Source organism: Lissotriton helveticus, chromosome 3_1 (genome assembly GCF_964261635.1).
Source record: "Lissotriton helveticus chromosome 3_1, aLisHel1.1, whole genome shotgun sequence".
Taxonomy (NCBI): domain Eukaryota; kingdom Metazoa; phylum Chordata; class Amphibia; order Caudata; family Salamandridae; genus Lissotriton; species Lissotriton helveticus.
In genome coordinates, this window is record NC_136061.1 from 546,279,887 (window position 1) to 546,293,373 (window position 13,487).

Genomic DNA, 13,487 nt, shown 5'->3' on the forward strand with positions numbered 1-13,487 from the left:
GGAGGCGAGATGAAGCACAACTCAGTCCACGCCATCTTGTAGATGGGGGGACTCAGCCAACTAGGGACAGGCTCATGCCCCTCTCCCACTGGAGGGTGGCATAATAGGGGGTGTACCCACCACAGGGAAGGGGCCCAAGGGTCCCTCCCTTTTACCTACATGTAACGCCCCTAAATCTAGTATTTCGGGGCACCCCTAACCTTGCTTCCTCGGACAAGAAGAAACTACAATAAGAACTGGCCAGTCTCCACCTCGAAACTGCTCCTGTGAAATCCCAGTGTGTCCTGCAGCCAGCAACCTCGAAAACCCCGGAGGACCTGCCTGCCTTCAACCACAAAGACTTTGTCTGCCGTGAACACCGGATTTGTTCATCTGCAACCTCTGGCCCTGGTCGGAAACTGCGAATCCGCACCACTCTGCTCCCGCTGTCCACCGCCAGAGCTCGAGTGGGCAAACACCACGAGGAGGTCACCCTAGCAATCCTGACCCGAGATCCGGCGACCCTTAACCTGCCTCAAGCCTCCTGCAAATGCCTACAGCCTAAATCCGTATGGTCTCCCCAACCGCGACCAGGAGCTTGTAAGAAGATCCGACCCCAAAAGGGACCCCTGCACCCGACGCCCCACGGCCTTAGGCACCCAAACCGACGGTACCTAACCAACCCATAACTTCCCAACTTACCTCTCGAAGTGGTGGTCGCACCCAGAAGACCTTCGTCCCCAAGCTTGCAGTGCCTTTGCAAACTGGAGGATCCCCTTTGAAAACAACAGGGCGCCTGACGCCGAAACAGCACCCTGCACCCGGCCGCCTTAGTGCCGCTGAGGGTGCACCTTTGGTGCTACTTTGTTTCCCCATTTGCCCTGAACTAAAGTCCAGGAGATTTGCTCCCACAACCAATTGGCCTGCTAGTCAGCAGTCCCCAACCGAGGCCCCCTTAACCCCTTTGGATAACATTGGGCCGCAGCACTATTCACCCGCCGCCCTAGTGCCGCTGAGGGTGTAATAAGTGTACATCCTTGACCCTAGGGGACCCTTGAGTCTACCTCCCGAACCTCAACTCCCACTACCAAATACTTACCTTAAAACCGATAACACTATTTTCCTACATAGGATAACATTGACTGTTTTTCTTGAAAAAGTTCCTAAGTGTGGAGTTTGAAATCCCTGAGCACTGATGCAGAGAAAGTAAAATGAGACAATTGGCTTGTTTCACTTTTAGCATTAATGACATCAGTGTGCCCTGCACTTATCCAGATGTTTTAGATTCTTTCAGAATACTTTTGTACGAAGTGATATGGCTGTGTGTACCTTGATATAGCTGGTAAATTGGGACTTCTGTTTATAACTTTTGTCTCACACGGGACGATATCTGGCTTTCTCCGTCTACTTTGAATTAACACTAAACACCAGGTGTACCCTTTTATGCAAACAACAAGGGGCTGGGGAAAACAGTAAGACAACAAAAACAAAACAACTGCCCCTTGGGCACTAGTAACCGTTACTGTGCAGATAATGCAGCAGGGAAAGTAGGCCACCCAATCCTACTGGCTAGATGAATAAACCAAAATATAGAGTATATGTGAAGTCATTTAATATTTATTATTTATTTATTTGAATAGTTTAATTTGCTTTTATGTCAAGATTCCAACCCCATACAAAATATCCACCCACCCACCCTTATATACATAGAATGATAGATACATACAAGAACTACATACAAAACATATAAACGACTCTGACAAGCTAAAATAAAGAAACAGGGGGCAGGGGTAAAAAGTATCAATTGGGCAGATTTAGCCAGTACCAAAAACAATCCTTCAAGTTCTTCAAGGAGGTGGCCAATTAGTTTAGTCTTGTCCGTGAATCAAACCCTAAGATGATATGATCTGTCAATGTTTCGGTCCCATTCGGATACTTGTCAGGACCATGATCAGGACTACTTGAGAGTTACAAACTATTCTACAGACGGGTAACCTAATCAGGTAGTGTTCTCCAACCGCCCAACAGTTAACACCCGGCACTACTTAAATACACCCGATGCTGTACAGAAGAAAAAACACAATCTGTTAAATCACCACAAGCTTCGGGTAAGTTCTTGAAATGTCAGTTTCATTAAATGGATAATCAACGGGAACTGCTCCATCCACAAGCCTCCTTATGTAAGTCACATCAAAATCTGCTGTATGCCTACTAGGGATATCCCATCAGAGTATTATCAAACAAACCTCTGTATTGCCATTCAACAATCAGTCCTTTCCGACTAGACCATTGAATTTGTTACTTTCTCCTAAGAAAGACTGAATACTACTTTAACACACCAACTAGCCCGTTTAACACCAGCAGACAATATTTGCAATATTCCCAAAATACTGGTTCCAAATTGAAAAGGAAGAATCAACATGATTTTCAAGGGTCCACTTCATGACACAAGCAGAAAGGAAACAGGGGTTCTAGGAAGAACAGAAAGAGAAGGGAGGGACTGAAGTCTCCTTTGCACCCAGTGTCACAAGGAGAGCATTACAAGAGGGACTTCATGACTAAAGATCCTGTACCCTCTACACAGCCTATGGGCAGCATGCTGTCTGTGGAGGCCCCATGTAACTAAACTTATTAGTGATAGACATCTGGGAGAGAAACACAGATAATAGTAAGCATACTTACCTAACCTCCATTGGTTTTGTACTCCAGCCAGGTATGACTGAGAAGCATCCTGCTTTGACGGATACTGGTGCTTACTGAGCTATGGTTGAGGGAAAGTATCTCAAACCTGAGAAGATTATTACTGGTGCCTATGGTACAGACCTGGTGGCCAGAGATGATGACATGGAGTACCCGCTTCCCAGGGTTGAGGTAAAAGTAAATCGTAAGTCAGCCATGGTCGACTAGGCATAGGATGTGTTAATGCTCGGATTTGAAACCTACATAGCTTGGACAACGTCTGCTGAACTTATCAGGAGACGTTAATATCAGGTGGAAACTTTGATAATCCCAGAGTTGCAAGAACAAGAGAAGGGTAGAAGACCAGGGATGACTCTGAGAAGGTCAGCAAGGGGGCGGTTGGTAAGTATTAAGTGCGCTGGATGGACTGCAGTGCAGAGAGACTGTGAATTCTCAGGCTGCAGCCAGTAAGAGGTTGGTGGTACGTCTAATGAACAGGAATTTCCGGTTTTAATTGAGGTGCCATGACATTTGGGCTTTAAATCAACCCAGGATGGGTTAACTCCTCTGTTCTATTCGCCAGGTGTGGACAGGCTATGAAAAGGTTATGTAGAACTTGTTCAGTTTTACCAAGTGATTGGTGAGTCTAGAAGTCAGTCTGCTGCATTATGGTGTGATTACCGGTAACAGGTGTGCATTTGTGTGGGTAAACATTGACATTTCACCCTTCATCTGCGTCAGGCAATAAGAATTTTCTGGTGGTGCATTATGTCACCAGGTAGTCCATTTCCCCTCGTAGCAAGGGCACTCCTACTAATATTTTGCAGGACTGAATTTCCAAGGATGCTGTTTTTCAATAGAAGTACAGATTTCATCTTCTCTTACAGAGGGAGATGTGGGAGCAAACTGGTGTGACCTGAACAATGCACCACCCGCTGACTAATGGGTTGGTAGAGTATTTTAAAAAACACTAAGAGCTTGATGGGGAAATTGCCTGAGGCCTCAGCAGGAAGGAGGGTCTTCTTCTGCCATGTCTCTTATTTGCCTGCCAGGAGAGTCTACACAATCGTAAAGGCTTCAGTCCCTTTGAACTCCTGTTGGGCACCTTGTTTGTGGACCCCTCACCTTAGTCGGAAATGGCTTGAAAGGTGGTCCTGTGCTGCCAACAAAGAATGCAGTGAATTGTATGAATGGTCTCAGGAAGCTGATGACACAATATATGGCCAAGGCAATAAAGTTACTTTAGGTCATCCAAAATCAAATGAAGGAGTGGTAAAACCAGAAAGCAATGCTGCTGGGTACTAGAAGGGTCAGAAGGTATTAGTGTTGAAGCCCATTTGCCTCTGTTCTTTGGCGAACAAATAGTGTGGGCCACACAAGGTTGTCCGGAAAGTATCTAAGTGTAACTGCCTAGTAGACACAGGAGCCACGTGATAAACAAGGAGGTTGTTTCATGTGAACCAGTTGAAGCCACACCTCGGGAGAGACTTCTTTGCATTGTGTAAAGCATTATTATCCACAAACACTTCAGGTTTAGCAGGAAAAAAAGAAATACAAAATTAATTCAATCATCTTAACTAATGTACATTTTTTCAATACATATATGAATAAATCGCAGCAATATTGTATCTGTTTTTACCTGTCATGTCGAATGATCGGTGTAGGGAGCACACATGTAAGAAGCCATCCAAAGTCAGCCAGAGTGTGCAACAATGGTCCATAGTCTGTTTTTACTTCACAACCCTAAATGCGTTAAGAGACAAAGAAAAAGGTACGTGCACAGTTTTAATACGATTTGAAAAAAGAAATCTGCAATTAGTTATTTACTGGTGTAGTAGCAGTGGTGTAGCTCGGAGATGGGCGAGGCCAGTCTGCGTCCCAACTAGTAGTCAGGAGACCTGGACTGACCTTTTCTAAATACATGCTTCAGCTGCAAAGCCACAGACATTATCACAAATTATTACCTTCTTCCTTCGCACTGTAGTCCTTACTCAAATGAGAATGTGTTGTAATTCTGAAGACAAGTAGCTTATTACTCCTAAAGAAAACCCTGTATTCATTCTCATTTCGTCTTTTCTTTTTTAATTGCAGGAGAAGTGCTCTGGTCCCAAAAAAAGGCCTGTTCTCTGTCTATTGACTTATGAGGCAAGTGTTTGCCCCTTCTTCGTGTTATCTGGTAAGGTTTTAGGTTCTTTGGTGAGGCATTGACTTTTTCTCTAACACAATCACCATGGTCCATGGTTTGCCCCCAACGTGAATAATAAAAAGGGGCATTTAGAAACAAAGTAGTGTAAATACTATGGGTGCAAAACGAAATAAGGTTTTCTAATTCTAAGCCTAATGTGAAAAAAGGCCCTTCTAGTAGCTAAAAAGCTACTATTTTACAGATGCACTATACAGTAGAATGCCTGAAGTAAGTCGACTGTGATAGACCAAACAATTACCAAGGAAATGGTATCTTAGTCCACATACAGTGGAATTGCTCAGAGCCGAGGAACTCTCTCTAGAACTCAAATCAACAGCTAAGCCAAACGAGGCTGAATATTTACGATGATCCGGGATAGGCAAAGATCAGAGCATTACCTACTACTCTTATCTGTAGGGAGGCTAATTATGCAAGTGACAGTAGCAAAAAATATTTGATATTGTGATTGATATTAGCAGAAAAGTTGCTTGAGTGAGCGCAAACAAAGCAGTACTGACATTTGAGCAATGATCAAAGAAAGACTGAAGTGAATTAACCATGGAAAGGGTAAAATATTCTGTAAACAAGAAAACAAGATTATACACAATGATCTCATTGTTTTGGATGAAGAGACTGATTTTGAGTGTGATAACTGGGTTGATGACAAATGGTGTCTTGACACTGAAGCTCTTGTTAGCATAGACTGGATCGATAACACTTGCTCTTAACATCGAGAGCGATGTAGATGGCAAATAAAAATGCAATATCCCCATTTCAACAGAACGCCTCATTGTTAAATGCTTTGAGATCAATCAAACCCGAATGGGAATGACGGTGATAACTCTGTTCCCGTGGCAGTTTGTGTATCTCTCTACAACGTCTGCAGCAGAGAAATAACCTTTCTCAGCCCTTTTGCTGTGGTAGAACCCAGGGGTAGAATGTCAGTTGTGACATGAGTTACCATACTCAGTGGTATGAGAATTTAGTACACAACTGCCCATTCAAGATGTCTTGCCACCACGAGAAACTGACAAGAAACAGCGTTATGACTGAAAACAGAATAGAGGAAAGACTCTTATTGAAAACAAAATAAAAAATAAATATACACATTCCAAAAATCGTGAATCTGTTGACTGACAGTATAAGAAGTGGGTGTAAACTGTAAAATGTATGTTGATTTGAAAATAAGCCAAAATCAGGGAGAGGCTTGCTTGGAGATCCTTGCTCCACAGAGTGCAAAATTGCTACCTAACTCACTGTGCTCTGCACTTCTTAAAACTGGACCTCCATGAATCGATAGAAGAAGTTTAAAAATCGTTTCACAACAGAGTTTTAGGGAACAGTTGCTCAGGAAATGAGTTACTGTACTTAGTTTAGCAGATATGTGCTAAATCATGAATTCTCATGAGCAAATATAGAGAATGTATTCCTCCTTGGGTCTAGATCACTCCCAAATCTTTCTATTTTTTTAAAAAAAAATTCTCATATCAGCAAAAGGTAGCAGGTCACAAGAAAAAAAAACTCTAGAGTGGGATTCAGTGTTTTTATCTCCACTTTCTCTCCCATGCTTACCAGACTAAAATCCTTACACACAAAAAAAATGCATGCTGTGCAGTTTTGGAGTTCAAGATAAACAAGACTCAAAACTAAAGCTTAACCTGACTAACTGCAGATTGCAATATGGATATAAAAAGTACAAATAAATCATGCTATGCACACTCCTAGAAATGAAGTAAACAGCTTACAATGATCCACACATGTGGTGATTTGCTGATGTCAATATGATCTCAGCGTCAATAGTGAATTTCATTTCAGTCAACCACCCTTTAAAGACTAGAGGCCCAAATCAAAAATACTTCACGATGAACAGGTTAAACTTACCCTTATAGAATGCCAGGCTTCTTTCTTAATTTCATGAGAAAGTTAACAGTGCTCCTGGAACTCACAGGAAAGCCAGTAGTAGTATAAGTCTAAATCACAACAAAATCTTTGTGATTTGGGCCCCAGATGTGATTTGCTTTTCCTCAACCAAACCATACTTATAACAATGTAAATGAGAAGTGAAGTAAAAAGTAAAATAATAAAGCACTAGTACCAGCCAAAAGCAATCCATAGTCTAAAGTGATGTTAATGCCAACAGCTCAACCTTAGCTGTGGGCACAGAACAAACATGCTTAAATAGTCTACCTTCCCACAGCTAAATACCTGGGGATGCAAGCTCTCCAAAATGTATTGAGCTTTTATGATGTGAAGTAACAAAAAAGCATTATGAAAGGAAAGACAATTACAAAAAAAACGTGTACAGTTAGAAGCCCTGAACCACAAATCTGATCATTTATAAGAATCTACTGTCAAGTGAAGAGTCGATTATCAAATCTTTTTTCTGCCATTTCTGCTAATGGTGGGATTGGTTCTCAAGTTCACACAGTGAGTAAAGTATTTTGAAATAACAATGCTGCTTCAATGTTCTTAGCTTTACACCCTGTGATCACTAATATATTGAATTCTGGCCATTTGCCAATCATTTTGGATTTAGATTTGCCATGCGACAATTTTTCCTAAAGGGGGAAATCTTCCTATGTTGATAAATAATTGATCTTTTACATGCTAGGAGGTTACAAACACAACTGGTCCTTTAAACAAAAAAAACGCCATGTTTGAGCCGTTTTCCAGTTAATATTTTAGGTCACAACACTGCTAGTTCGGTTTTTAAAAAGACTTATAATGAAATGCTGTGTGACTGTTCCAAGCTGGAGTGAATATTGATTTGATTGATCCTAAACCCCAATAGGGATAAAACTCTTTGTTTCAATAACATCCCAATTTCTTTGCCAAATGAAGAATTCCAAATTATTGGTAAAATATAAGTCCTGTGGCTGGAAAAAAATATTTTAATGATTGTCCCCAAACTCAAATGGGGTTAATAATGGGGAAATATGGAAATACTAATATGCATCCTCTTCTGGACCTCCTCTATTTTAATATGTAGGCATTCTGCAAATGGCGGCTACTTTCATTGGAGAGGACACTTTTGATTGAGTTTGGTTGTTTCTGTATGAGACTCCTTAGGTATTTCATTTTCTAGAGACATTTCACTGGTGAACACATTGTATAAAGGAGCAGGATCCCAACTCATTCGGGTGTTTTATTTCATTCTGTTTAGCTTTGGAAAAATATATTCATCAACATTATTCCTTGTGGCCAATTCTATTTAACATAGCTTTGGAGCCTTCCTTCATTTAGTAACTTAATGAGGAATCTCATGACAGATGAAGATGTGAAATAGTGTGGGCTTATAGAGATATTGGACTATTTTTGGTTTCCGTCCTGGAAATGTTGGTGTCCAAAGCTTTACATATTTTTTGTTGTATATGTTGATCCCACAAGATGAAATGGTCCACTAAAGTTATTAAATATTTTCACTGATTCATACCCTGCCATAACTTGCCATGATTATATAATTTACTGTTTATGAAACTTAAAAAAAAATGTTGAGTAGAAGTAATGAAATTTAGGTTATGTGCTAAGATTATTAACAATTGGATGTATGCTTCGCTGAGAATTTTCTGATATTTTATTGCATTCTGCATCTTTGCACTCACTCAAAAATGGGATAGTGCTTTAAACAAATTCCACAAAGGCTCTTGGGATGAAAGAATGATTGTTTCTTTTGGTTGAAATTTAAATATTAGGAACATTAAAACCTTTTGGCATTTTATGCAGCTATTAAGCTGTCATGTAGTTTGGCCCGGGCTTAATTATATTAGACCTGTTGCTCACTCTCCTAAAGCAAATTAATGGCATCCTGTGGGCCAAATGTACGATTCAGTTCATCAAATGTAACTGTCCAGCACTCTTTTAGCCATCTCGAATCACGGTTGACCTCATAACACCATAGGTCTGGGTAATGTTTGGAGAAATGGTTCCCTGTTATGCTTTTATTTGAAGCTTCTTCTGGAATAATGTAATCAGTTATTTGTAAACTCCGAAGTATAGAGGTCTGAAAATGAAATGATGTCTTTGGTCCCTGGAGAGAACTTGAAATGTCTAAACTAGTAATTGTACTGGCTTTGATTAACAAGTATGTTCATTTATAGTGCTTCTGTGATGGTTTGTTTGTAAGACCTGAGGATTGTTCCTCCTCTTAATTAGGATAACTGCTTGTGGTATAGAAAGTTTCAATTTGTCCAGTAGAAGATGTGTCCCAAACAATCCATGATTCAGTCCTGAACACTGAGTCATTGAATCACACATCCATTTATGAGAATTGTAGTTGGTGAATAGAAATCGCTTCTGCAAAGGGCTACCCATAGATATTGAAGAAAGGGTGTAGACAGCAATTATCATTTTCTCTGTCGATGTAGAGTAGTTGCAAGCCCGAGGACCACTTATGTGCTATATAACTATTTCATGCCGACTGCCGCTGAAAAGTGGAGGACTAAAGTTGTGTTGGCCAGAAGCAGCATTAAGTTGACTCACTTCCATATCACTAGCGTGACTTCAGGTACTCCCATTGCTGTGGGGAAGTAGCATCCTACAGTAACACAGTACCTAAATATAAATGGAATTTGTTAACTACCCTGATGAGGATTGCAACATGCAATGGCACCTCTCTTGCAATGTGCATATGCCGGTTTCTGAGGCACTGTTCATCAGTGGGAAATAAATGTGCAAAGAGATCTGTTTTCCAACAGCAAAGACCAGGAAAGGTGGTCACAGACATAGGACTATGCGGAGATCACGCTTTCCAGGTTAGTGTTGTTAAAATAAGTGTATTCTGACTGCCTAATGATTACAGAAGCCACCGCTATGTCAACCTCTCCAGGGCTGTTCCAGCTGTCATTATAGGAACGCAGCCTTTCGAGGACCAGCAGTGTAATGAAGTTATGGCACCACATTCCATGCCAGGAGCCATAACATATTATCTTTTTTTTTTTTTACAATAAACAAAATAAGTAAACTAACATAAGAAAACAATATAACTAAATAATACAAAAAATATATATACAGAACTACACTAAAAACCTTAACAACAAAACCCTGTGAAAACACAATGACAAAATAATACATCTCTACTACATACTGACATCATAAGAAGACTTACAAATAAGACAGTGAGTATAAAATTATGCACCATAAAAAAAATATATAGGGACAGTGGCCAACCATCATGGCTGTGTGGAGGTGTTCCACCTATGCTCCACGTAGCACCCAGCAAAATCGCCACTTACTGCACACTCCCAATGCTCAAATGAAGTGAAATGTAGAGTGATTCGATCACCAAGGAGTGCACAGAGAAGAAGGAGCATGGCGGAGAGTGGAGCAGCACTAAGGGGTGAAAATGATGGCCACATCCTGAGCTACAGGCTCGGCCTAGAAGCGGAGGACCGCCCTGAGATAAAGTGAAGACAGGGGAGCCCAAGTGCGCAAAGGTGAGAAGGCTAAGACCCGCTCTCATCCAGGGGTCGGTGAGCTGTGTCGACGGCCCGATCTGGCGGCAGCTCCGGGGAGGGAGACGAACGGCATACCAGCAATACGGTGAGGAACGTTGCTGAGACTCTGCAGCAGAGACAGTGACTTTGTGGCCTACATGTCCCGGGGGCCTGCACGATCAGCCAGGGACAAGAACTAAGTGTATCTCGACCCCTTTTCTTAAAACGGTTAGTTGGCATGTTTGGATATTCCCCGAGGTCGTCTACCTGATCTTAAGATGGCACCTGCAGAGCTGGGAACCACGATATTCGGATCGCTGGACTGCTGAGTGCTACTTGGGGGGCCTTGGAACTGGGTGCTGCATGTGCTCCTCTCGCCCTCACTTGCTGACTCTGGAGCCTGCACATCTTACCTGGAGGCAGCAGGGAGCCTGGTAGATGCACGTCTTTCCTCAATGCAGTGGGCCTCCGCACTGCCTGCACGACATCTAGGCTGGGCAATGGAATAAGGCAGAAGAGGACCCAGCAACTACGGGCGGTGGAGGCCCTGAACTTGCTGGGTGTGGACTGTGGTGGTAGCACTGGGGCGCAAGGGAACTGCCCACGGAAGACCACTTGGCAGTCTATGACTGAACCCTGTTGTTTGGCCCAGGGTCATCTCAGTCGTCACAGTAAGCAGTCTTGGACCTGTTGCAAGAGTCCCGTGACCTAGCACTCACGATATATATACCCACTGGTGACACCCACCCCTACCCCCAAACGTCTATGCCACTGAAAAGGGTACAGACAGATAGAGTCTCAAGCTATTTAATCCAGATGGAATCCAGAGCGGGGGAGCAACTCCGCCTCTGGAAGAAAGCATAGTGCTGACTAAAGATGATCTCCTAGCTTTACCACGTGACTTTAAAAAAGAGTTACGAGAATAACTCAAAACAGACATCACTGCCTCCTTTGAAAATGTTTAAAATGAAAATCAATTCCCACCTGGTCTCCCTCCAGTCTGATGTGGACTCTGTGGGCTCCCATTCCCTGGATTTGGAAATGAAAGCTCAAGACCTTGAACAACAGTTGGCTCCAGTAGAGGTAGGGACAAGCACTTTAAGGGGTCAGGTGCATTCCACCCTCCTCAGATGCGAAGATTTGGAGAACCGGTCCTGCATGACAACATCACGGTGCGGGGCCTGCAGGAGGGAAGTGAGGGACCGTAACTAGAGGCCTTCATAGTGGGCCTTTTCTTGAACCTGCTGGGAGAGGACCACCCAAGGGTGAGGCTGGAATGAGTTCACAGAGTGGGCCCCAGGCTTCCTGAGAGTGGCAGGTGCCCCAGAGATGTTGTAGCAAAATTCAGCTCCTTCAAAGTTATGGAACTAGTTCTTCAGAGAGCCAGGACAAGTGATGCTGTCGAATTCCAGGGCGCCACATGCTTGCTCTTCTAGGTGGCCCAGGCCACCTTGGCCTGGCGTTTACAGTTCCAACCCATCACTGCAGCTTTGAAAGCTCGCCTTATTAGGTGCAGATGGACCTATCCCTTTGGTATAGTCTTTGAATACAACAAGAAGCCATGCCATCTTGCTGAGCTAACTAAAGCAGCTGCTCTTCTGGGCCTTGAGGACCTGGCTTCACCAGGCACAACTGGACAAACGGCGGAAGACATGGGAAAGCCCCGGGAACCGCGTGCTCCAAGGACCTGGCAAACACAGAAGAAGGCGAGCAAAACCCCGAAGAAATCAGTCGGATGGGGACCCACGCTCTAGTGGGGTAAGAGATTTATGCTATTGAAGCCCTGGACAATCGCCGTGGAGTTTCCTCACTAGGCCCAGTGAAGCATTTAACTCTTTGATATGGCTGCCTAGACTGATCTAGTGAATTCATAGATAATGCTGTCACTGGGCTTGGAGGAGAGTGCTGCTCCACTCACTCTCTACTGATAAACTATCTTCTCTCTAACTGCAGAGATTGTTCACTTACATATCTTCGTGGGGTGATAGGGCGGGTTTGCGTCCACACCCTGAGGTTTCCTACACTGAGATCTCAACATACTTTTGGGAAATCTTCAATCTCCAGTTCTTTTAGGTGTATGGAGTTTTATGTTTGTTTTTGTTCTTTGCTTGGCAGAGTGACATGCTCCTTGGGAAGAAGGGAGCGGGTGTGGGGGGTTGAAGGATGGGATGGTCGCAGAGGTGGCCCTGTCGGAGGGCTCTGGGGCAAGAGAGGAATCTTGAGGCTTAAGACCCCTAGTAGTCGGACTTTATGGCATTCACCTCTTTGACTTGGAACATCAGGGGCTTGACTTCCCCCAATAAGAGGCAGCACCTATGGAAATTTCTTGAAGATCATCATTTTGATCTGGTGACTTTACAAGAGACACATTTAAGATGGAATGATGATTACAGCTTAAGATACAAATCGTATCCTCTCATTTATAAATTGTCTGCCACTACCAAGCGTAATGGTGTAGCCTTGCTATTTCACTCCTCAGCCCATTTCCAGGTACAAGACACCAAGGCTAATTTAGAGGGCTGGTGTCTAATGGTTAGGGGAAGGCGTGGGACCAGTATATGCTCCTAACTCTGGACAGTCGGAGTTTCTTGTCTCAGAGCTCTCTACTCTGGGTGGTTTTGCTGCATGGGACATAATGCTCCTGAGGGAATTTAACCTTATATGGGATTCCTCACTAGACATGACTCATCTGCAGAGGTCCCATACTGGGATCTTCATGAAAGCGGCAAGGTCGGCCCTTCACCGCCTGAGTTTACTGGAAATTTGGAGAACCCTGAACCCCAGTGCACGTGACTATACTTTTTTCTCACACTCACACAGGACATACTCAAGGATAGATCACGCCTTCCTTAGCAAATAATTTTGTCACACTGTCCAAACAATAAAGATACAGCTGATTATCATATCAGATCACGCTCCCGTAGGAACAATTTTTAACTGGCCCACCCCATTCTCTAGATATTGAAGATGGTATTTGTCCAACATACTCAGTCGAGACCGTCTCTACGGAGACGAACTGCGAAGGCAGATACAGGAATTCTTTCAGATGAATGATCCCGTTGAGTCCTCCTATTTGACTACCTGGGATGCATTTAAAGCGGTTGTGCACTGTAAGTGTATCTCGTTGGCCACCACGCTGCACCTGCAAAGGGCAAGGGAAAGGCAAATACTGGAGGAGCAGCGCTCCCAAGCTGAGATGGCTCATAAAGCTG

At 43.3% G+C, this 13,487-nt stretch overlaps 1 protein-coding gene across 1 annotated transcript in view; it reads right to left on the bottom strand.

Annotated features, from left to right (window-relative positions):
- The window catches only part of RFTN2 (raftlin family member 2), a 409,447-nt gene that overhangs the window by 151,987 nt on the left and 243,973 nt on the right, over window positions 1-13,487 (bottom strand). The window contains exon 7 of the mRNA XM_078680443.1: window positions 4,298-4,401. Coding sequence (XP_078536569.1) covers window positions 4,298-4,401 — 104 coding nt within the window. The remainder of the gene's footprint in view (window positions 1-4,297; window positions 4,402-13,487) is intronic.